Source organism: Cebidichthys violaceus, unplaced genomic scaffold (assembly GCF_023349555.1).
Source record: "Cebidichthys violaceus isolate CVI_PGR_0920_01 unplaced genomic scaffold, fCebVio1.0.p SCAF_6, whole genome shotgun sequence".
NCBI lineage: Eukaryota > Metazoa > Chordata > Actinopteri > Perciformes > Stichaeidae > Cebidichthys > Cebidichthys violaceus.
In genome coordinates, this window is record NW_027176816.1 from 11937350 (window position 1) to 11963668 (window position 26319).

At 40.5% G+C, this 26319-nt stretch overlaps 1 protein-coding gene across 1 annotated transcript in view; it reads left to right on the forward strand.

The window, feature by feature from the left end:
- Positions 1-26319, forward strand: part of nphp4 (nephronophthisis 4) — a 172664-nt gene that overhangs the window by 92615 nt on the left and 53730 nt on the right. The window contains exons 12-16 of the mRNA XM_068733608.1: positions 3308-3445; positions 9559-9716; positions 11992-12183; positions 15427-15614; positions 25637-25797. Coding sequence (XP_068589709.1) covers positions 3308-3445; positions 9559-9716; positions 11992-12183; positions 15427-15614; positions 25637-25797 — 837 coding nt within the window. The remainder of the gene's footprint in view (positions 1-3307; positions 3446-9558; positions 9717-11991; positions 12184-15426; positions 15615-25636; positions 25798-26319) is intronic.

The window sequence follows — 26319 nt, forward strand, 5'->3', positions numbered from 1 at the left end:
AGATTCCTTCGATCCGGCTAATTTGGCAAAATATATTTCTGGTCTTGCTGGTGGATCATTTCCCAATGGGAAGTGTGCAAAATATTGGGGATTTTATCACATCTAAAGTATTGCAGCCCTTACAATTTTAACTATCAACCCATCACTACCATTTGGGGTAAAAAAAAATGCAGTTATAAATATGAAGTAGGAACATCGAGGGAACATTTGGTTGGCCAGGTTCGTCAGGTCAGATTAGACATTCCAATGATCAAAAGGCCAAAGTAAGTTTATTTCAAAGGATGTCTGGGCTCACACTTGGGGACAAAGTAAAAAACTCAGATTTTCTGAAGGAACTCTTTTGCGAAGAGAGCCGATGGATGTGGTTGGGACATCTGATAAAGATTCCTCCCAGATGCCTCCCTGTGGACATCCATTTGGGAGGAAACCTCAGGGCAGACTCATGCCAGAGGTGTGATATATCCTGTCGAGCCAGGGGAAGCCACAGGATCCCCAGGAGCATCTGGAGGTGGCCAGGGAATGGACGTCTAAGCTCCTCAACTTACTTTGCTGCCTCGGCTATCCGAAATCAGATAAATAACACAAAACTGTCAAGATGAGAGGAATTCACATGTTATATATATTGTTAAAATTGACTTGCAATTCTGGTCATTGGGCAGACATATTTCAAATTTGCAGCTACAGCAGCACTGAATTACAAGCTCACATCTTGCTTTCTGAAGCCATAGCATTTAAGTTATAATACTTGATGAGGTGTCTGAATGTCAATAGTGGAAGTGAAGAATGCAATGATGCAATGAACACCAAATAATTCTGGATTGAAATAACATTTACAGCATTTTTACAAAGACATTCAACCACTGAGGGGAGGTGGAATTACATGACCTAAAATGACAGACGAGTAAATTCAGCATTCAGTACATTTCCACTGTATTGTGTTACTCACCGCTCCACTGCTCTGAGTTTCCCCTTTTAACAGATTTCTTTCACTCATTTATTCTAATTCATTACTTTCCAATCCTATTGGCATTAAGCTACCATCAATGAAACTCACCACTTCCTGTGAAAAGCCTTCCAGCAGCTCAAAGGATGTAATGCCTCTCTTTCTAGGCAGGCTTTTAAAGCTAGGGTTGGTAATGTTGTTCAGAAATATTTTTTCAAAATTATTTTAACATCACGACAGGAATAAGTAAATCAAAAGCTCTGACTGAAAAACTTGGCGACTTTCTCGCTAGATTTTGAGATTTTTGGAGCTAGTAATGCTAGCTTCTTTCATTGGAAAAGAGTAAGCAACACTGGGCTGGGATTTTCGGTTGGATGACTCTTGCTGGTATCTCACCATTACCATCCTCAGCTTTTATGTGAAATGTCTGCTGCCAAAAGAACAAAATAACTCAGTTTCAGCTGAGAGGAGAAAGACTCAAAGCATGATGGAAGTAGTGCTGTGAAAATGCCCATTATATTTCAAAATCAACTAAAAGGGTGAACAATTAATTTTACTATTAATGAAAACTCCAAGTGTGCCCAATGTTAAAAGTAACTGTGGAGAGAGAGAAAGACAGACAGACAGCAATTGACAAGAGACAAAAGAGAGAGAGCGACAGCAGATGATTCAGAAGTAAACAGTTGAAACATCTCAAATGTATAGATAAACATGGAGGAAGTGATGAGGTCACATTTACAACGAACACCATCAAAAGCTAATTAAAATGGTTGCAAATCAGAAAACTGGGAACCCTCGCCATAAAAAAAAAAAACTTGTGAAGAAATTCAGTATAAATGCGGTCTCTAATTTGTGGTGGAGTGAGACCTCTGCTCGCAGGAGGCCGCGGACCTCTCGCTCTTTTGTTGTTGTTTGAGCAATGAAGTCACGCTAAGAAAAATCAGCTGGATCCGGCTTACAATGAAAAAGTATTTATAATTCACAAATGCTAAAAGACAATTACAAACTGAATTACACTGTCGACAGTAAGGAATCGCGAAACCGAGTTCAAAGCCCCCCCCCCCCCCCCCCCCCCCCCAACCGGCCGACAAACGCCAGTTTACAGTAAAGAAGATAGCCAAGAACTGAATAACGTCTCTCTGAACAATGTTTTTATACCCAAAAGTCAGTAGTTTACTTTCAAAAGTCCATTATCAGCTTTGTGATTGGCTGAAATCCGATTGTCTCCTCCTGTCCTCTGACAATGCTCTCCATTGGTCCAAGTGATCCGCATAATGTCTGAATAGTGTCCTCTGGTCCGACCTGTCCTCCTCCTCGTAAAACAGCATGTACCCGACCCCCACGCTTCCTTAGGGGCTATCTTCATCAACATCTCTGATTGATCAATACATCTCCTTCCGCCACTGTTTACACCTCACATTCCTGAAGTCGGCTCACCAAACTCATCTCATTACCATACAGTTGTTTTTGGATCTGAAAAGCCTGTCTCAAAGGTCTCTCTCTTTCCCTCAAAACATTCAGTAACTGTGTTTTATAGTTTGATACATAGAATGATTATACTTTTATGATTTAACACTTTTCCAAACAAACATGTTATAACATTATATCCACCACTAGGAGTGCTTATTAAACACACTAACATTGCTTTTTAACTTTAAATACTTCACAAATTTAAGATTTAAAATCTCAGCAAGTGCCTCAAATTAATCAACAAAATACGCTCCTTGTCCAATGCTCCGTAGAACGACAATCTGAGGCCCCTGACGACAGGACAACATCATTTCTCTGTGCGTCATAAACCATTGCAAATCACTGCTGGGAAAATGTATTTGTTTAATGATGGGACAACGCTATGATTGTGACTTCATTTATGCTGAGGGACCTCAATTGTCATGGTTACAATAATAAATATGTGGTTAACGATCATGGTTATACTTCAAAAAAACAACGGTGAATGACGGTTTGAAAGAGAAAATTGGATTGTGATGTTTAAGTCCGATGCATTGTGGATCCAACCATCCATCTTACTTCCTCCTTTGCTCTTGACTTATCTACTACTTGTTAAACATATGTTGTTTTGGGTCTTTCTCACATTAGTACATTGTCTCTGGTTTCCAGTCAAAAGTCTTCAGAAGAAAAGAGGGAGCAGACAAACTATTCAGAATTCTAACCTGCTGGGGGATGACAGTGTTGAAGGATGTTGGGTGGAGGAGCGGGTGGTGTGATAAGTGCCAAAGCAGTGTAATGGTCTGTTGTTGTCGTCTGAAACGGCACATGTGTCTCTCTGGCGTAAAGTATATTCTTGATCCCTGTTGTTCATAATCATAATAATAATAATGAATCATTTGCATTGTTTCTCTGCAGCTCTCACTGTCTCAGCTGGCAGCTACTTCACGCTACCCGACCATCAGCCACTCAAGCTCGGCGTTGCCGTGGCAACAGTCGTTTCCTTCTCTGCTCTATCCTTCCCTGTTGGCGTCGGCCCACCAGCTGTCACATGTGGTGAGATTCCCACCCCCGTACGCTCACACGCACACATGGCCTTGTGCTCACTCACATTCAAACTGAGGAAAAATACACAAGCAAAAGGAAATGGAAAGGTGCATTTACACATTCAAACACAGCAAAACTTGAACACACAACATTGGATATGCATCCCCAAGGATATGCAGACATTCACTCACTAGAGTTCAAAGACACACTCACCTTTATAGCACGCGAGGATACACATAATGTAAACGGATATATTGTCTAACCTATTTGTTTTTTGCCGTGCTTAACCTTCTATTGTGAAGGAACAGCGTTTTTTTTTTACTTCACTACATTTTTTAGGACTTCTTTTGTAATTTTAGTAATTCAGTTACTGTAGTTCATCCAGGAGTTAAACAGATAATGTGGAGCATTGCATGTCGATACAGTAAATCAATGTCTCATTTCTTCATTCGCCTCTCTGCATTAAGTTGTCTTTGTTCCTATTTGTTATCACAGTCGATTGGGAGGCTTTTTTCAGAGCTATCCTGGCCATTCCACCTTCTTTTACGCTTCAGCACAGCTCAGAAGGACTTTGCTCATATTCTATAGACAGCAGTAGCTTTAATGGGTTTTCTCCCATATTTCATGCCTGAAATCCATATAGCTTAAGCAATGAATCATATTGCAGGAATAATCCAGGAACTGTGGTTCAGGCTTACAATATAATCAGACATACAAATGGCTAATAAAAGACACAATTCAATTTGGGTTTTAAAAGACTGGCTAGGTCGTGCTGTGGAAATACTGTCAGAATAACTTAACTATTTTGTATACATCTAGATAACTACACTGGTAGTCAAAAGAACACTCTGTATTTTAGCATTTGAGGTTGAATCTCCAGCAGTGCATATTTTTTGATACCATATAACATGACACACATTCAAGTGAAATAATCATCCATATCTGGCGGCAACACACTGTCACATCAGTTTTTCCTCATGAAGAGATCTATTTGGCACATACACCACAAGCTGACTTTCATCTATCAGATATGGAGAAACTTTTAAATGTGAAACTCTGACTCAACGTTAACTAATGCCCTTACTTCTTTGCGGCACTCCCAAGATAATATTGCAGCCTTAGATTTGTCAATTTTATTTTAATTTAACCTGGAATGACTTATACTGTAATAATGTAATGTAGTAAAATTCTAATTCTAATTTTAGAACACTGTTTTTGTTCTGATTCACCAATTATTTATAGCACTGCTGCTGTCAAAGTTAGCACAGTGTTATTTCATAAAGGGCATTAATGGTTGTAGTCATCTGCTTGCCTGTTAAATTTCATCTTTTTATCCCTCATGTTGGGTGAGAGGGTGAATTACTGGTCTGTTTTGCCAAGACAGTTATGAATCTGTCTGTTAGCCAGGAACAGCATGTTCACTTGTAGATGACACATTTTGGGATCACTAATCCACCTTGAAGTGAAATACTGAAATTCAGTAGTTATGATTAGCCGTAAGGGATATGTAGATATTATAAACCAAGAGCTCAGGAAATCAAATGAATTAGTTCAATAAATCTCGGATCCCATCGGCTATCGGTCTGATGATGGATAAGCCTCTGGAGGTAAGGGGCTATATTTCTGGGGTTGCGGTGTAGCCAGCAGATATCCAGGCCAGGACTTCCTTTTCCATGCGCTGCTCATTGTTTATAGTCGGATTAGTAACTTTAGATGCAAGACTGGAGTTAGATTTGAGAGACAATGTGTACGACGGGATCGTTTCAAAAGTAGCCAGTTTACAAGCTAATTTTAAACCAATCAAAATCAAAATCATCATCAGATGATAGGTGGTCGGTTGTGAAATCGCCTCTTTTGCTCTCCACACAGACTGTTTACCTGAATTCAACAAAAGACTGCTCGAACAAACCGACACTAGTATGCTTCCAATACCAAAATTGTACCGTTGCCTATGAATGCAGAATCTGTTTATAGAGATTAGGAGTGAATAGACTCAGCTTCAGAAGAAAATCACACTCTAATTCGGCAAGATGGGGGAAATACCAACACACAGACAGAAATTACTTGGATTAGCATTTGATTTGATTGGGCAAGTTGGAATTGTTCAATCTTGTCAGCTAATATTGGCCAGATTTCATGCTGTCCGTAGACGAAGACAATATAAATACATAACCGGAAAGATGCCGACAGCAGAAAGCATATCCCATTTAGTGCATCAACTCTTATTTGACAAAGGCAAAAACCACCTCATCCGTAAAAACGCTTTTGCACAGTTGAGAACGTTTTTTCCAATTTTGCTGTTTCCATACAGCTCTTCTAATGTTTGAATGCAAACACAGGTTATTAGTGTTAAAGTGAGCTGATATAATATTTGCTGAACAGTTTTCAATGTGGAAAATTTCAAGTGGAAATTGTGGCGTGATGGTAAATACTAAAACATAGTGTAACAGTAGCTTATCGATATACTAATGAATGCAGTATTTCTTCTTTCAATAGTTGCATAAACTCACTTCTTTATAAACATGTTTTCTTAAATTTAGATGACAGTTGCTTGATTATGGTTGCTTATTTCAAACTTTGCAGCTGCACAATGCTTTATTGGAAATTGAGGAACACTGTCAACATCAAAGCAGTGGATAAGTATGATGCATTATATCACTTGTCCCCCGGCTGCCATTAATTATCATTTATGATACTCTGAACGAGCTTTTGTTGCATTCTTTGTGCATATATTGAGTCATTCAATCAGCTTGCAGATTTTACTGTTTGAGGCTCCATTTGTATTTGTCCATAACCTCAACAGCCTAAAGAGCAGTTACTCATATGTCATCACACAGCGTAGGCTTTATAGCAGCAGGTTGAGGTACAGTATAAAACCATTACTTTGAGCCTTTTAAACATGCTAAGGGTTCTACACCATGCCTTTGCATCCTCTAAGGTTATTATACCGCAGGCTGATGGATCAGAGGAGGAGCATGATGATGATGATGATGTGTTTGTTGCTGCATGACTTTGGTCGAGGTTATTACCAGCATGCTTGATGGAAAGCCCAATGATGCACGGCCATGCATGTCCTCTGATAGGCCAACTGAACCATGCACATGTATCACAGACCAGAAAAAACACTTGACTGGAAAATGACACCATTAGCACTCCTTAGCTAATTATCGGTGCTAATACCCCTCCAGCTGCATGTGTGTCACTGACAAGAAGAAGGGATTAATGTTTCCCACAAAACATTTAGAAATCATTATTGAATTGATCCACAGGCATTAACAGTTCTTTTTCTTTTGCTAAAAGCTGATATTGTGAAGGAGAAAGAAAGACAAATCACAAGCTAAACAAAAGAACATCAGTAACTGAATTGTAGATTAAATGCAAGGCTGCCTCAAAGTTAAAACATAAACAATATGCTGTTGGCATTTAACTCATCACTATTGTGTTATTAATTCCGTCCTGTTTACTTTTACTTCAATTAAAATGAGAAATAGACTGTCATTGGCACTTTGGTTAAATTAAAAGCTACCATAGTTGAGCTCATTCTCAAAGCAGAAAGGGACACAAATGTCTTCTTCACTCACTAAAAAAAGAAGGTACCACTTTACTTTATGGATCCTTGAACGTTTCCTAAAGCATTGTGTAACTTGGCACTAATTTTGGGAAAGCAGGAATGTCCTTGAAAGAAAAGCTCCTTTCAAACCCAAGTAAATATTCATTATCGCTACCAAAGATGTTTATGTTATTTCTAAAGGACGAGGCCAATTTTTTTCTTACTGTCAACAAACCCCATAACCAAAACCAACAATTGATTGATCCCACTACTAAGTTTTGTCTTTGCATCCAAAACTAGATTTTTCTTATTCTCACTGTCGTCGTTCTCACTCCCAAAGCGTCAAATAGCTTGGCATTATGAGCAGAGCAACTGACTGGTCGTCCACACAAGGCGAGTTGGGGTGGAGGCCAATGGGTCAAAGAAACATAGGACTTTTGTCCAGCAGACCGCTGTTAGTGTCATGTTAGTCATTAGTGTCGTTAGACAAATGACTCATGTGATTCATTAGTCAAGGTAACTTTAATCACGCTCTTTACTTAACCCTAACTAAGTGGTTTTGTTTCCTAAACCTAACTTCCTATGAAGATGGCATTTCATTTTGAAAAGACACTTTGCATTTAATGAGTACCGTATTTTCAGCACTATAAGGCGCACCGGATTATAAGGCGCACCTTCAATGAATGGCCTATTTTAGAACTGTTTTTATATATAGGGCGCACCGGATTATAAGGCGCATAGAATAGAAGCTACTACAGCACAGTACCGGTGTTTACCGCTATTACTTCGGCGACGCCCCTGACTACGGTAGCCGTAATGCTGCAAGCGGTGCGGCTTTGTAGTTTACCAGTTGTACTGAAACATTTTGACAGAGCGCCGTGTACAACCAGTATGGATCAACCAATTAACCAATTGATCCATATATAAGGCGCTCCGGATTACAAGGCGCACTGTCGTTTTTTGAGAAAATTAAAGGCTTTTAAGTGCGCCTTATAGTGCGGAAAATACGGTACATTGACAAGCCGTCAAAACTGCCGTGCTGCCTTTCAAAACTGACTCTAGAAGAGGTAAATAGAGTGTCATAGTTTGAAGCTCAGTTTGAGTCACTGACCAGGCTGCATTATTTGACACATTGGTTTGATGTGTGTTGATGAAACCTACCATTGCACTGGGTAACACTTTCCTTCATCACCATTAAACATGGGCACTGTAGTTTATTTTGAGTCAAATCCACATACACTATCCTGCTAACATGAATACTCACTACTATCAATAGTCCCCAACAAATACACTATTAATCCTGTTTGAGGAATACTTTTGAAAAACTACAGTGCCCAGCTGTTTTAAACTAGGTATTTTTGACTTTTTAAGGTTTGCATTTTCACTAGGAACTAATGGGCTTGGGCCAACAGGCAGATAACAAAAATATATAGAATACAAATAGCACAGTGAAGTGCATTTCATAAAAGCCTGATTTGGAGTTGCATACCCTATATTTTTTGTTCTTTATGTTGCAATATCTGAGCTGACTCATCTCTTTACAATCTATCCCACATATTCCCTCCTTCTATAGCTTGAGAAATTGCATTGGCACACCATACCATTTTCTCTCAGCGATGCATTGTCTTCATGTCAAGTTTATTTATAGAGCATTTTTAACAAATAGGTGTGTCATAGAGGTCTTTCCAGAAAACAAGGGGTACAAATGCAGAGAAAATCCAGTGTTCTAAAACAGCAGCAATAAAACAGTTCAACACAAAAGCAACTTGCAGAGAGCTGCATCTCAATATTCAAACCAACATACATACTGTAATTAATGATTTCATAATTGGAAAGGCAAATTGTGGGGAATGATTGATAAAACAAAGTCACACCTTCTGCCTCCGAAGTCTCATGGTTTTCCACACGTCACTTTAAAGAATAGCAGATTCACAGTTTCTGAAATTCACACGTCATCCTGTTCGTTTTTAGCCACAGAAAAATGTCGATTTACAGTTTGTTCCAAGTAAATTATAATCCAGAAGAGTTGCCTCCTGCTGCTTTAAACACTGACTCACACCATGATAATTTGCTATGATGATGCTGCAATCATAAGTGGACCACTAAGAAGAAACAGGTTTGTGCACTGATGGACAAGGCTATTTTATGCAGGCATTCACAAGAACGTAGAACAGATATTTGACCTCTGTTTATTGAAGAATTGTAACGCTATGGTAAGCGTGGGGTTGGAGCAGTTAGAGTATAAGGCCATATCCAGGATCAATTCTGACAACTCTACCAATAGCTCTACTGCCTGTAAGTTCCGTGCATCCAGCTGCCAATTAGTGAAGTCCTTTTTTTGGATTCCTTTCTGCCCGTAAGTGTACTACAGTGCAGTCGTTTCGTGTTGTTGTACTTGGCTTTTCCTCTCACTTTTTAGTTAACTATTTGCGTCTCATACACGGACAAGTCAGCCTGATCTGCAGACACCTTCCCTTGACCTTCCCTTTTTTTATTTTAACTAAAAATAATTTGTCATCTTTAGCTGTTTTCGAATCACCTGCTGTATCTGTATCGGCCCACTTTGGTACAGGCCTGCTCAGGTGTCAGCAACATTGCCCACCTGGAGATGGACCTTCATCAGGGAGGGGATGTGTCACCTTCAGCTCAGGACGAAGGATACCAACTTCAGGAGCTGCCCTTCACCCCTGTCCATGCCCCTGTCATCACACTGGGGATGAATATGCCCAGGTGAGCCCCCTCTGTTGTCTCTATGACAGTCTTTGTTTGAACCTGTCATGAACAAATACAATTGGGGTTAAAAGCCAGTTGAAAGTCCCAAAGTATCTTGAAGTGTCTGAAACCTTTAAAAAAATGTCATGCGATGGCTTTTGTTTGATCTTATTGGCTTTTTACTCCAAGAGTAAGCACGACAGCCTTCATAGCACATGCTGAACATGATTTCCTTTGTGGCATCCTTTTTCATGCTCTCCCCTTTGCTTTCAAATCATAATAAGGTTAGTTATTCACATAAGCCGAACTAAATCCAGTATGGGGATCATTCTGCCCTTTGAAACCCAAAGCTATCCCTGATCCTGTATGAGAAGTGAGCGGAATATCTCTTCATGTATGTTGGGGATCATCAGCTGTTTGATATGAATGGCAATAAAGACGCCAGCTGTTATTTGTGAAACGGTAAGCACTGGCCAGTTAAACTATAGATGCTTATGATGTGTCAACTTGAAAATCCACTGGCTTGGAACTGAATTGGTGTTTAACACGTTAGTGTAAAAAGGATATTCTAGTTTATTCCAGATATATGAAACTATGATTTGGCCTCTTTTAGATTAATACATATTTTTTCCTGTTGTATTTTCTATGATCGGGACCTCACTCCAGTTTCTGGTGTGGCTAACTTCTAAATGGCAGCACGAGAGGGTGACATGAGTATTACTCATGTTGGATAGGAGACATTATTGAAGGAAGCCGCTTTCAACATGCTACTGTTTTATCTGGCCCAGTATCTCTGTGTGAACACCACTACAGTCCTTCATTACCACAATAGTTCACTGCCTCCCTATCTACAAAGGGATATCGATCGGCTCTCTAATTGGCAGCATGTGTTCACTGGGTAGTATAGCGGAGTTGACAGCAAGCAGGAGAATGCAGCTCACAGCCAATTAAAAAAATCATTTTGTCAGCCTTTACATCCCACTTTAGGTAATGGTCTCAGCAATGTTTGTTTGTTTGTGTGGAAATTCATTGTTAAATCCAGCTGTAAGCAAGAGATTTTGACTTTGATTTGGTCTCACAGAATGCAATGCAATGTGCCCACGGTTTACATTGCAGCTATTTTGGAGAGGATAACTTAAACCAGCCAGGTCTGTTGAGGTGGGACACCGAATGAGAAAGTGCACCTTGCAAATAATGGTCACAGTAACTCAGAAAGAAGGCCTGGCATTAGCACAGAGTGTCTGTAAATAAGCAGCTGGCATCGAAACACTTTCGCAATTCCAGAGTTTGGATCCAGACACGATGCCGTTCAGTTCAGTGGGCTGAAGCATCTCTGCCGCTTCACTCGGAGCCAAAACATTTTCTTGACTGTGTTCGGGGTGGAATGACCCACTTCTTTGAGAAGAACAATGAAGTCTTAAAGAAGTTTAATTGAAGCTGCCGCGCATATCTGATTGAGCCCCCTTTGAAATAAAAAAAAAAAATTATGGTTTGAATATTAATCCACTTGGAGTAATTTAAGATATAACTTTGAAAGCATGAAATTGACACAGCTGCAGAAGAAAACCCAATCGACTGTCTTCTTCACTGTTGTTGCCTTAATTAGTTTGATCAAGGCGTCATTCTGTCACAAAACGTGAAGCTGTGGGCTTGACTGTTTACCAACTGGACTCAGGCAGCATTTCTGCTATGATAAGCCCAAACATTATCGCTCATTTTCCTGCGCTTGCACTTTAGCCAGCCATCTGTGCACTGTGTTTATCATAACCAGAGTGTTGGGTGTCAGCACTGAAAGTATAAGTTATGAATGTTACCATAGTTGCGGAAAAACAGGTGGCCACTATGATTAGAGATAACTGCCAATTATGTTTGAAAATCCTGAGGGAGCGCTTTGGCACCCGTTCTCTCTCCCCTGTAAGCGTTCTCGTGGTGCCGCCGCTTGACAGATATTGCTGACATACTCATGCTGTCTGATCATTGTTTCACTGCATTTTTGTTAAGTCAGGCGGGATATTCAAATTCAGTTTCAAGTTATCTCCCAAAAGGTAAACATCTGGAGTCAAAATGGAACAGATCCGAGCTAATCTAACAGCCCAGTATTACTCAGATCCAAACATTCTTTTCTGCCTCATTTACAACCACAAATCACCCAAGTGAGACCGGTGCATCACAGGCTAAACACATTACCTCCTGCTGCATTACGGCATTTGCTGAAGTCTCTGTAGCTCGGCGAATGATCGATGTACGCTCATGATTCTGGAGCCCTCCACTAATTCAACCCATCTCCTCTCAGTTCCTGCTCGGTCAGCTCCAGAAGCTCGCTGGCCCACCTCTACTGCGCTGGCTTTCCCGAGATCGTGGACTGTGCCGGGCAGGCGGCGGAAGTCCTGGACCCCACAGAGCCGGTGCCCTTTGACCTTCAGCGTGAAGAGACTGACCCTCTTCAGGGCAACCTGCTGGTGTTCCAATTCCTGGCATTTACCAGGTGAGGCCTGCAGTGCCGGGTCACATGAGGCTGCACTGTTACTATTGACTGAAATCAGCTGTTGCTGTTGTCATAGAGATCAGTATACATTTGGTCCATGATAGATTAGGTTTGATTTTTTACTTTAAATATTAACGTAAATATAACAATTTAGTTTTCAGAAATGTCAGAATTATTCTTGATACAGTCATTGATTTGCATCTTACTGCATTCTGAGTCACCGGCCATTTCGCTGTATAAAAAAGTAGGTACTTACTTTATGCACGACGACACCCCGCCTGCCTTGAGATGTCTTTTTTTATTTTATTGGACTGCAGCCAAAACATCAATGCACTTAAACCATGCAGGCATAAAGTCCTGCCAGTCACCCTCTCCACACATGTCAAGTACATATACGTACACAGCAGCACGCAAACGTACGCTTGAAGAAAAAAACATAAACACATTTCCCGTCAGCGGCCCATCTCAAAAACCCTGGAGCCAGTGTCCCCTCTGTCAGGGGCTGACAGTGGAGGGGGGCTGCTGAAGGATGGGGACAAAACACACCACTCTTTGTGTCCTTTACTTCTTGTCATCAGCACCATCAGCGGTTTGATAAACCCAACTCGCATCCGTCTCGTTCATCATATACTCGCCATCATGCTGCCATGACTTCCTGTGTACCAACCTCAACGCAGTGACATGTGGTGCATAATGCTGTTCTCAATATCATGTGTGAATAGATCGACTTTGTTTTCAGGATTAATATAAGTAGAATGTTTGGCTCGTCCTGTGTGATAAGAGATGGCATTAGCTTCACCTCAGGGTGCTCTAAACCAGTGGTTGCAACCCCCCAGAATAATCAGGGTGGTGTGAGCGACCCCCCCAGTTTTGTTTACTTTTAACAGCTAGCACATAGGCGTTGTGGTGCTGGCTCTGTGGAATTTGTATGCGTTTCGTAACTTTTTCTCTACCCATGACCCGCCGGAAATCCCCCCCATCAGAAACTCCTGTGCAGGCACAACTTGACTCACAAACACTCGATAAAATCTAATCTGAGACAAATGATATCACTGATACCAGTGATGTATTGAGGATAGAACAAGTTTAAAATATGTCATTTTTGATACATTCTTTTATTTTGTTCTCCACAACCATCTGACAACCCTTGGACATATTGCTAGGCATATCATGTCGAAACATCAACAAGCATTTTGTTTACTTGAGTTTGATTGTCAAATAATGTGATGAGTTTTTTTTCCAGAACAAAAAGTGCCGTTGCGGTGTTTTTATTACTTGTTCTGTCAATCAGTTTAGTCAGTCATTTTTGTTCAGCTGCTGTGGTTTTTTTTTTTTTTTAATGTATTTTGCCATTCGCAAATTAGATGCACAAAAATGTGTGAAATACTTTGCTGCCGAAGTTGCTGCCACTTAAGAACATAGCAAAATATAGAAATGAATCAATACATTCAAGTAAAGTAGAACTTGGCCAGTAAAAGTACAATTGTGGTTTGGGGACACGGTGACATCGCTAAAAAGAAGTCAGACAAACTTCCAGGTTCCACTTTAACCGACGATACTGCAGTAGTTGTTTGTGCACACACTATACACAAAAGACACATTTTTTTCAAGCTTTCTTCGGGACAGCATAATCTTGTTTACTCCATACAGGCTGGCAATCAAAGTACTTCCTTTCTGCGGGCAATTTGCAAGGAAGTTTGGTAGTAAAAACCTAGTTATATTGTAAGATTACAACACCAAATATTTAAAGCCCCTGGGTAAGTTGAAACACTATCAGTCGGAGACAGTGAGACAAAGCATACTTTTAATATCCAAAAGTATGGATTTGTGTCTTTAATTTGTTTGTTGTGAAGCTATCAAAGCTTATTTGATTCTTCTGTTTTTTTCTTCAAGGCAACCTGAAGTGCAATCTGAAACCACATACTCGAACATACATCGCATATCTCTGTAGCTCCCTGTGGGGAGGGTCGAGGGTTGCCTCATAATTATGACAAACAGGTATGGCAGGCAGGGAGTTAGACGGCGCCAGCAGCAGTGCTTAGCAAGCGGGGAGCCTCTGCATAGGCAGCGTAATTTCTAGCTCTCATAATTATCAATATTGTCTGTTTACAGAATTAATATTAATGCCGGCTCCTCTGTGAAGATGGAGCACGGCGGCTTCTTAAACAGTGGAATTCCACAGCAAGTGATCGACTGGGAGGTCACACGCCGCTCCTGCACCTTGAAATCTCTGGCTCTGACGGCCCTTCCGTGAACGCGGGGGGGCTCCCAGCACTCCCTGCTTGTTTACAAGTGCCTTCATCTTTTCTCCTCATTATTAAATACCCGATGACTGATTGCTAATCTGTTCATCAGACGGAAACAGAGAGAGGCTCATCCTGAAACCCGCTCATTATTTAATATGCTTGTTGCTAAATCGAGCGCTTGCAGGCTCACCAGGACTTTTTGTGGGCCATCAGCAGTTTCAAGTGTGTGTTTAGATCTGTGTACGTGTATGTGAAATCACACTCAGAGGGTGGCGTTTGTGTGAAAAGGAATACACAGCACCAGGAGGTTCTCTTAGTGAGAAATACTCCATATGAGTCCTAGCAAACACAAACTACATATAATGATTCCCTTTGTGTTAACAGAATACAACCACATTTATACACTTTTTTTTTTTACACAAACAGACGAGACTTCCTGTCCTTCACAGATCTAATAACTAGTTTTCATGCTGCCTTAAGTTTTAAGAAGGAGCCAAGCTATCCACTTATAATATATCAAAAGTATAGAGCTGAGTTTGTACCTACTCAATCAGCAGTCTAATTTAGAGCCAATTTTAAAGGTGTGATTTACCATCTGAAGTTCTAATACTCATTTTTATTATTGGCTTTTTACTTTTAAGTAGCTGTAAAGCTGAGTTAAAGGCTCTGGGAGGACGTGCAAGACATGCATATTTGATTTTTTTTCTTTGCTAGAATTGTTTGAGGTAAATCAAAACCTGAAAAGTGATTTACCCTTCCAGGTTTTTAATGACATTTTTAACCATCCATTTTCAAATATGCATACCACTCTACTCCCCACATAGATTTTGTAATAAAAAATATCACAGTTAGTGTTAAATTGATCATACTCAGGGTAGTAAATCAATCACCTTTTCTTTTATTTGCATGCAGCGTCGCTATATTTCTTTTAAATATTGCAGCATGAGCGATCACTTTTTTTCTGAATAAGCATCCACCTCTGTCTATCTTTTGCCAGAATACCAGCGGCAGGCGTCGGTCCCGATTGGCCTGAAAACATCTACTTCACCTTCCAGTTCTATCGCTTTCCAACAGTCACATCGCAGCAGCTCAAACTACTGACCAGTGACAGGGTTCAACAAAAAGCTACTGTTCCACTTCCCTGTGTCCTGGCCTCCATCAACAAAGACGGCACTGTCAACTCTGGTAAGGATCCACTGCTGCAAAAACAAAACAAAAAAGAAAGATAATATTACTGCTCACTTCCTCACTCAAATGGACTTGGACTTTGTGCATCTCCCCAGTAAACATTTATGAAGAATGAAACCATCCTGGTACTCTGGTCCCAACAGTGTGGATGCATTTTGAGCATTTAAAAGAAAAGAATTACAGTAAAATAAACTTTATTTATTTTCGTACCCTGCTAGCAGCCATTGGCTTCCAATTGTATTAGCATGGTATGAAACTCCAGGGACTAGAAACTAGCACAGGATAACTGATCTATCACAGTGAACAACAAGCAGAGTTATGTTATCAATACATAGTGATATGTTTGAGAATGTGAACAAATTCATGCTGTTTGGTGCGTTCATGTCCATGTTGAAAGGTGGGAAAATGCATTCACCTTTGTAAAAATGTATTGCATGCTTTTGAAAACCCTTGTAAATCCCTGCCATTGATAACACAACGTATTGCAGTCGTATCCGTTACAGATTTTGGATATAAACCAGGCTTTGGTTAATTTTCCCGTTTTCCCGATTAACATTGTACAAATTTGTGCCAACAAACTGCAATCTCGTTCCATGATGCACCGTGGTGTTCTCTGATGCTGAGGCACTTCTCTTTCAATCAGCCAGACGGGCGCTGATTGCTGTCAAGTCTATTCATGTAGCAACTAATGAAATGGAAGAGATATTACAGCTTTTGACGGAGCGTGATATCGAGCACACAAACAATCCCCCTCCTCCTTCCTACGCCTACTCAAATTCTCCATTCCCCAGACACACGCTCCAGTCTAACTCAGTCAATATATCTTTGTCTGTCCCTGCATCTTTCTCAGTCTATATCATCCAGTGTGCACTTCCACAGAGCCCTCCTACATTCAGGCAGATCCTTCTATATATTCCAAAGAGCCCTTCCAGCTATTTACTCACAACTGCTGAACTATACTTATTTGGAGGATTAAGCGCTACAGTTATCATTTTAACAGTTTTTATTCACAGCTTCTCTTAGAGTTTATTGTTTCCTTAGGTATTTAAAGCTGACTCATTGGTGTTACGCAACTTTACTTACTGAACCACAACAAAAGTAAAATTATTTCTATGTACACATGCCCTTTCTGGAAAGATTTTATTATAGTTTGTCATGATATTGTAAGTCAAAAAGATTAGCTTAACTGAGTGCATTAAGTGGAAATCATGCTGATGCATTAAATAATTTTTTTTTTGTCATGTCATTACAATCAGATGTGAGAAAGGTTTGTGAACATTTGGAAATTATCTAAATTTAACACACAAATTTCACAAACTTCAAAGCAGAAAAGACACCCAGGACTACACTTGTTTAAACATCTAATCACATAAAAAAACTAAAATATAATACAAAACAGTTATTGAAGTGAGACTAACCTGTAAGTTTGAAAGAAAAAGAAACTCGGTGTTCCTATCACAAGTTAAACTTTGGCATGTCACGGATAAACATTTCAGTGGTTTTGTCACCAAACAGGTTAAATCCATCGTTTACCACCAGCTGCAGTGTATGCGCAAAACAGGCGTCTGAGTCCAATGAGTTAGCAGCCATGACGTTTTGTACAGTGTGGTGGACATGCGCCACTCTCCCAGTAAGTCTCCACCGCATCAATTAGTTTATAGCTGCGAGGTTGTCAGCTGTGTGTCTGCCTGGCTTACTCTGTCGGGGTTTTGATTTCGATCGCCTCTGAACAGCTCTCAACATGGCGACACCTGAGTCAGTGACTCATAGAAAATAGTTGTTTGATGATATATTAATGCTCTGAATGCCGTATATTGCTCCTTTATCATCCCTGCACCAAAGGATAACATCTACTAAGAAATCAACTCTTGTCACTTGTCGCCACAGTGATTGCTGTCCAATAAAGGTCCTTTAAAGCTCCACTAATCAATTAGTTTGTATTAACAATGGAGCAAATAATAATTGTGAAAGACAAGTTTGTGATTAGCTGGTGGAGAAAATCAGACATCTCGATGCTAATTTTAAATATAAGCAGGATATTGGCAAAACCAGAGTATGATTATTGGATTGAGTTGAGTCTTTGCTCGATGTCTGCTGAGTAGGTAAATAAACAATTGGTGTGTAACACAATCAACATAAAACTTTACAAGGGGATAATATGTCCATGGTGGTGTCTTCAGATTGTTTTTGTTTTTGGCCCCAAGTGGCCAAGAAAATGTACACTGCTTTAAGCATTTATGGTTTAGGGAAAAACATTTAAAGAGAGTAAGATTTTGTAACACTTTATAGCAATACTCAATAGTTGTAGCTACAATCTAGACATTCCCAACAGTTAAGTGAAAGTTTAAAGATTTAAAGTCATGGTTTCTACGTTGCCATTACACACTGCAAATTGATTCTACTTTTAAGCTCCCCGGTTACAGATTTTAAGCATGTCTGTTGCTTTACTCAGTGGCATTGGCCGTGTGACCCAAAAACAGGCAAAATTATTTTTCAGTACATTTTTTTAGTTGATTGAATTTAGTATTTTTTTCTGTGAATTGTCAGTCTTTGTACACTAATGCAGTTCTTTCTGCTACACCCTCCGTGCTTCATTATTGAGAGCAGCTGTTAGTGTTCAGTGTGGCCTTGAGAAAAAATACAAAATAGGCATGTTTGTTCTCTCCTTTTTAAGTGTTTTACTCCGTAGTGTCTCCTTATTCCGTGTTGTCGTCATGAATAAATCTGTGACAATGAGAGCTCTGTCCAAATAAAATGACATTTATTTTGACGGGTGCATGTTTCACGTCACTGTTAAAACAATAGGCGTCTTTTGGACGGGACAGGACACCTTTAAACCATATCTGGATACCATCATGTTGGTTGGACTGGCTCCAATTACCAGAGGTCATTATACACACATTTTTACAGATTTTGTAACAGTCCCTGAAGTTACATTACATTACATTACAGTCATTTAGCAGACGCTTTTATCCAAAGCGACTTACAATAAGTGCATTCAACATTGGTAATCAAAAGAACTACTAGTCACCAGAAGTCATAAGTCCATTTCCTTTCCCAAACAAGCATCTAAGAGCATGAAGCAGAGCATAACTCAGAGCCAAAGTACAGTGCAGAAACAAGAAAAACAGTTAGTGCTATAAGTAATACGAATACAATAAGTGCACCAAGCTAGTATGAAAACAATAAGCGCTAAGTGGAAGGCTCAAGGTAGCACTTCCTGAAGAGGTGGGTTTTCAGCCTGCGCCGAAAGATGGGCAGCGACTCCGCTGTCCTGACGTCAGTGGGAAGTTCATTCCACCACTGTGGGGCCAGGACAGAAAACAGCCGTGACCGGGTCGATCGGCCGCCAGGACCTCTGAGCGACGGGGCAACCAATCACCCCGAGGCAGCAGAGCGAAGTGGTCGGGCGGGGGTGTAGGGCTTGACCATGGCCTGGAGATAGGAAGGAGCTGTTCCTTTCACTGCCCTGTAGTGGTGGCGTGGAGAAGTGAAGGCTGGTTTCAGATTGATCGACATTCTGATTCACAAGGTATGAGGTTGTCCTTGCTCTTTTATTGTTACTAAAATGGAGAACTATGAGGTTAACATTTTTTGCTTTGAAAGGAATTTTTCATTAATTTGGTACATACATTCAATTTTCCCTCAGGATCAATAGTAGCTAGAAGGGTGTACTCATTACAGTGCAGATCTCCAACAGATGTGTCTTCAATGATTGTGTGATTGAATGAATACAACCCACAATTGACTAGCCCCCGTCTAGAAACCAATGGGATGTAAGGCGCTTTAAAACACACTTCATTCAAACTCAAAAACAAGCAAGAAAATACAAAATTCAACTCACCAAAGCTGTCTGCCCACTTAGCAGCGGCTGAGTTGTGGAGAGTTACAGCAGCAAAACTAATGACATATCCATCAGCCTTAGCTGTACATCGTTTGCTAGTGCCAATTTGCAAAAGTTAGCATGCTAAACCAAGATGGTGAACATTGTAAACATTATACCTGCCGAACATCATGTTAGCATTGTCAGTGTGAGCATGGTGGCGTGCTGGCATTAGCATTTAGCTCAGAGTGTAGCTTTGCCAAAGTACATGCTCACAGAGCTGCTAGCAAGGCTGTAGGCTTTTTGTCGAAATAAGGAGCACTCTGTGACACCACTCCACGATCGCTGTATTGTTCCGCCATTCAATGTAACCAAAAAAGTGGTGAATTCATAACTGCTCTCACCTTATTTATACCCCCATTGCAAAGAAATTGCTATTGAAGTTACAATGACAAATCTACTACATTTTACAGACACTGATTAAGTGAGGAAATGTAATTCCCCCGTTCCAATGAAATTATTGTAGTCTTTTGTAATCTTTTACTCCCTAATTGGATAAATGGATGTTAATGTAAAACATTGAACATGCTCTTTATTGGCTGCAGAAGTGAACTATAAAGATACGTGGGATCCAAGTATTGTACAAGATCAATGATCCACTGACTGCTCCCTCTCCATTCAGTGTGAGCGTTTGAAAGTTGTGTGTGTGTGTGTGTGTGTGTGTGTGTGTGTGTGTGTGTGTGTGTGTGTGTGAGGGTGAGAGACAGCGGTTGAGAGAGAATATGGAATATGTCTGAGCTTCAAAGCTGCTGGAGTTATTCAGCGTTGTGATTCTGTGTCCTGCACAAAGTGGAAGTGGAAATTCCTCAGAAAGCCATTCAATTCCTTAACCCTGTTTTGGACAGTCTTATCATGTCAGCCTCCATTCACAAATCAGGTCTCAGAAAATGTCTTTAAACCCCATTAATAAGTTAGTTTTACAGCAGCACTTGATCATTTTGTAAAGATACAGCCATTCTTCAGCCTGAATCATGCTGCAAAAGAGGAATATCCCAGGCAGGAAATCATCTCTCTACACAGGAAGTGATATATACAAAACTTGAGTGCAAAATTCAAAACTTTGTTTGTGCACTTACGTGGCAAATTGGTTGAGCTGTAAATCCTTCATTTTCAAATTGGGGTCCCAATCATGCGAGTTTGCCAACTGCTGCTTTGTGGGGGCGAAAAAGTCGCAGAATATTACATGTATTTCCAACTTTCATGTTTTTTCTCACTACATACAAGCCAGTATGACTCTCGCAGTCGTTTTGATACATGTGCCAGAAGACAATCAGCTTCTTCACTCCGTAACACTCTCTTTCCTACTGTGGCACTAAAAAGAACTTCAGAGTAAGGAAGTGAGACACAGTTTGGCATCCTGCTGTTTACCTCATTCAAGTTAGCTCACACAGAGATTTAAGTGCTCTGCCTCCACCAATGATCTCGCTAAGGCAATAGGTGTACCATTTTTACAATTATGTGCAATCACAATGGTTAGACTGTAGGTAGTAACAATTAAAATAATTCACCAGAGAGGAAAGGACTATGCAATTTTCTCCCTTAGAAATAATTTGTATTTTTGCGGACAGAAAAAGGTAGCAGTGGGACACACTGGAAGTTCTGAGTAGCCAATTGTAACAGCAGGTCAATATGTGACCAGTTTTATTTTTAGCAATTATTTGCCATTGATGGGAATAATCCTGCATATTGCCCTACACAGCCAGGGTCCACCCACACAGCTGTTTTCATTTGCCTCCTGATTAGAACTCTTCTCAGGACTGTGTGGGCGTTTTCAGACTGTGCTTGACTGACATGTCTGACTTTACACTTGGAGTTTTCTGTGGGTTTAGCTCAGTTCAAACCTTACCAGGAACTCCAGTTGTTACTTTCCTCCTTTTTTTTTTTTTTTAGCTCTGTACCTTTTTTTAAATATATAATTGTAATCATAAAGCTTTGGGAAAAGTACAAATTGTCCTCTCAAATTCATGCAAATTAAATTATTTGATTTGGGTTCAACCACTCCTTAGTTTACATCACCTTTACATGCGTCTAAAATTCACTTTGCGTTCGGTCTGAACAGTACCACTATTAGGACGACTTTCATGTTTATGATTCTTTTGAGTAGAGGAGGTTTAGTAACCTCAGCAAACTTCCAACATGCTGCAGCTCCACTCAACCTCAACACCCGTGTGAAAAAGATGTGACGTTTGCCAGCTCTACAGTGTCGTGAGAATGATTTTAAAATTGGAGGAACTTTACATAGTGAAGTGTGTCCCCATTTGGTTTCACAGATTGTTTTTTCTTGCCTGCAGAGTTAATCCTTGATGAATTGGGGTAAATGCAGGCCAACAGCAAAACTATACACTATACATCAACACATCCGTTTAATTACTCTCACACAACTTGTGCAGTATAACCCAAGTCTCATTTATCCAGTCGTGTACTCTACTTTCTGGATAAATGAGACTTGGATCATTCTGCACGAGTTGTGTGAGAGTCTGTTAAAGGATGTTTTGATTCCCCATTCACCGTGGAGGCATGCAAGAAAAACAGTTTTATACATAAATTCAAGGCAACACAGAGTTAGAAATTGATATACAAATGGTAATTTTAAGTGTAAAGTATTCCTTTAACTGTAATTATTTTGCCACTACAACCTTCCCTTATGGCTCTTGTGAATCCCGTCTGCACTGTGTTTCCGCCTCCTTTTCAGAGGCGGAGAATTTTCCCAGCAAAAAAGAATGTCGCAAATAACGTGACCTCAGTAAATCCAGCAGAATAATTAATCAACCTCTGTCAACAATCTCCTATTATTTGGGCGATCCTCCTTTAAGTGCATATGCAATTAAACCAATAGTAGCTTTGCTATAGCAATTTTACAGGATTCTTGTTTTATGAAACATTAGTTTGCTGATGTATTCCGCCCCTAGTTATCATTCCAGCAGTGGATGAGGTAAAATGTCAAACTATCTGGCTGAGTTTTACATTGCTGTTTAGAGGTAACAGAGCAAAAATCTAACAAAGTGCGTCGTATCTCTCATATTTTAGTGGAAAACCTTGAATGGCCAACATGTTTGTTGTTTTTAAAACTAAAAATATATTGGTGTATGTAACCTTAGTCTACAGTGATGCTCTGGTTTGCGTCAGCATCTCCATCTAGCTCATCCTCACCCTTTTCTTTGCCTGCAGCCTTCACAGAGTTGTTGAGAGTTGTTGATCCCGCTGTGTGCACACCAGGCAGACCATCCAGGTTTGGGGGGGTCGGCTGGGTGCCGCTTCTCGTCTGCAAACCAAGCTGCACACACACAAACTCACAAACACACACACACACACACACACACACACAACCCTTGGGCCAGATCTGTCAGCTCTTCCCCATTTGTGAGCACAGACACACATTGCACATTATCTCTCTCTCTGTCGCTCTCTCTGTCGCTCTCTCTCTCTCGCTCTCCCTCTGTGCTCTCATTGCCACCCATCCACTGTGTACAAGCCAAGAGCATGCTGGGAGAATTAATGGTGCAAGTGGAGAGAGTTGGCGGGTGGTTGGGGAGAGGGGGGAGGTGAGGGAGTCACTGTAGGTTAGGCAAAAGGAAAAGCAGCACAGAAATACTGTATATAAATAGACTTCTTTGGTCTTTGTTTGTCTTCCCTTTATCTTTTTCTTGAATACTGTCAAACGAGTCTGTAATGCCCTGTCACTGCTACAATGGAGGTTTCCCTAGTCGGTATGTTTTTTTTCATTTTAGATATCTGATCAGTAAGAAACATTCCCTTGTGGGTGGATTCTACTCAGCAGTCCCTAGGTTACCTCTGTAACTTCAAGTCACTATAATTAGCTGCAACCCATCCGAAAGAATTGTATGTTGCCTTTCTCTCCAGAGTTTTAGTGTCTCATGATGATCTACATGCTGTTATGGCAGCTTTTATAACTTGAAAAGGAGAAAACAGAACTTCACTCCAGTATATGACCAGATAAATTAAAATTAAAATGAAGACCAGACCAAAGCCAGTCTCTCTCTCTCACACACACACACACACACACAAACACACACACACACAGGACCACCTGCCATCACGTAACTGAAGTTATACACAAGCAAGTGACCTAGCTAAATTTATTACATTAGATAAAGTTCAATTTACAAGATGCAAAGTCCTTAAATCGCTCAGAAAAACAAATCTAATGTGACGCAAAGTGGGCAAACTGCATCTGCTGATGAAGTTAATTTGATATGATCGAAAGCTTCTTAACAGCTACTAAATGAACTGTGTGAGGTGAGTGTTTTCTCAAATTCAGATTCTCATTTGGGCTGATAGCAGCTCATTAATTTGACACTTAAAAGTGTCAGAAGCAAGTGACTTCAAAGGATTCAGATTCTAAAAGTCTGGGGATTGGAGGTCAGATTCGAAACAATCCTATGGAGCCCCAACCCTATATTGACTGTGCACTAGGTATTGGCATTTGCTTCCAACAAAACTTTACATTTGAACCCCGGGAAACAGAAGCTGGGGAGAGAGAGAGAGAGAGAGAGAGAGAGAGAGAGAGAGAGAGAGAGAGAGAGAGAGAGAGAGAGAGAGAGAGAGAGTGTATGTAAAAATAGTTCTATCCGTTCATGGGTGGGGAGAGTTATGTCTGCAGGGCCGTCACTTCTATCCAGCCAGCTGCTTCTCTTCACGTTCATCCTATGGCTATAAAAACAGCATTGGGGCTTTGATACAGAGATGGAGGGGATGTCGAAGAGGGAGGGGGGGGGATTTCAGTGAGAGCTGGCACACATACTCACACCTTGAACACACGCGCTGTAACACGGACACGCCGCTGCAGGTTGGGTTTGGGCTGCAGCTGACTGATTGTACCCACTCACCAGCTGAGTTGGATCAGGGATGGGGTCGCTTCCATTTGAGCTGCTCGGCGTAAGAGGATGAGTCAGATTTCAGAGAGGTCAAGAGAGAATCACAGGGCACTCGTACATTCTCAAAATCAGTCTGGGCTTAATCATAACAAAATGGGCTGGTGTGTATGTCTCTGCTTGTGACTTTGCAGGAGTGGACAAAATAGCAAATGGCTCACTGATTATACTGGTAGCATGAATACTATTTAAGGCTGCCATTGTCCTCAGAAAAGCTCCAGTCCTAAACCTTTGCATAGTGTTTCAAGAAGAAAAGCAGCTTGAGTGATGAAGTGGGAATCTACGGTTGATGTGCCGATTAATGCCATGACTTTAGCCCGCTGTTCATAAAATCACTCTCAAGGTTTTCTGGCCGTGTTAGGCGCCATTATCATCTTGAAATATGGGAACCCTAGGGTGCTTCTGATTTTGTGAAATGGCCTCATACTCCTTGGTTATTGTACTCCCATCAAGCACAATCATCAGACCTAATGACTTCCCGTTGATGGCTGCTGCACCCGTGCAGTTCTGTCCACAAGGTTGACAGCTGGTTACAGATATTATGGCTCTCCCTCCATATTCAAAGCCATCTGGATGGAAACAAAAGGCCCACATAATCATCAGATCGGTCACTTTTTCTGGTGGTGGTGTTGAGTAACAACATGCTATTGCATCAATGTACTGTACGATACAAATGTGTGTCATATGCTCTTCCATAAAGATAGGAAAGTTGTAATAAATAAAAAATAGAAAAATGCATGTAAAAAAATGTCTTCTGTTTCGCTCGATGAGCACTCCAACACATACATATTATTTAGTTCAATATATGATTTTATTCTGCCCTGTTTTAGCCTGTAGCACTTTGAGATTTAAAAAAAAAATGTAAAGTGCGATACAAATAACATTTATTATTGTTATTATTATTATTATTATGATAACTCAAAGAAAAGCAGCAAATCTTCACAACTAACATGTTGTAATTGGGAGTGTCCTGTTCATGTTATTTTCAATTGACGCATTGGCTGGGGTTGCTAAGAGCAGCTAACTAAACAGTTTTTTTTTACAATAGAAGAAATTTGCCAAAGTATGTGTTGTTATTGTTGAACAACCAATGCAGCTAACTCATTTTAAGTTGATGTAGCGAGCTATGTAAGAAGATGATGTCCTGATTCCTTATCCTGCTAATCACACCATCATACATTTTTACATCACACATTACATATGTTTTCCCCTCCATGCTGAAGTCCTGTCTCTCCTTGTCTAAGGCTCCCCGGGCCTGCAGGTGCAGTTCAGAGTAGATGGGGGTTTCTTGAAGCCTGCAGAGAAGCGCTGGTTCCTGCGCTACCTGGCCCTCCACACCATGCAAGTTGACATCTGGGACAGCGACTCATTGCTCCTTATAGGTTCTACTGCCGTCGAGCTCAAGGTAAAAGGTTGACATATGATTCAAATGTATCAAGATGAAAGTGATTATTTGTTGATGTCCAACTTCACAGAGTTGGGCATCAAACCACAGAAAAACACATCCTGTTTACACATGCGTTGTCAACTCGTGACGCACCCTCATTGTAACGCAGTGCATCTGTCATAGATTCATGCAGCGTTTGCAGATTGTTTTAACACATTTAATAGCGGGAACCAGGCGTTGCAGAGAAAGCTGCCTCTGATAATAGAATGTTAAATAAAAAAACACTTCATTATACTGTAAATTACCCAGGTTTCCTCAAATACGCAAATCATACCCATTTGACAATAGTTTTAGTAAATGGTTTTACCTCTTCGAGGACCAGAACAAATACAAATGATCCTGTTTTATGAAATGTGGCCGTTCAACAAACGCACTTTTTAGTGTTTGTCCCTGTGTGTTCAAGGGTTTGACCGAAGCGAGTTTCCCTCCGACATCAACCGCTAAAAGAGAAGACAAACAACACATTAAAGGCGTTTTAAT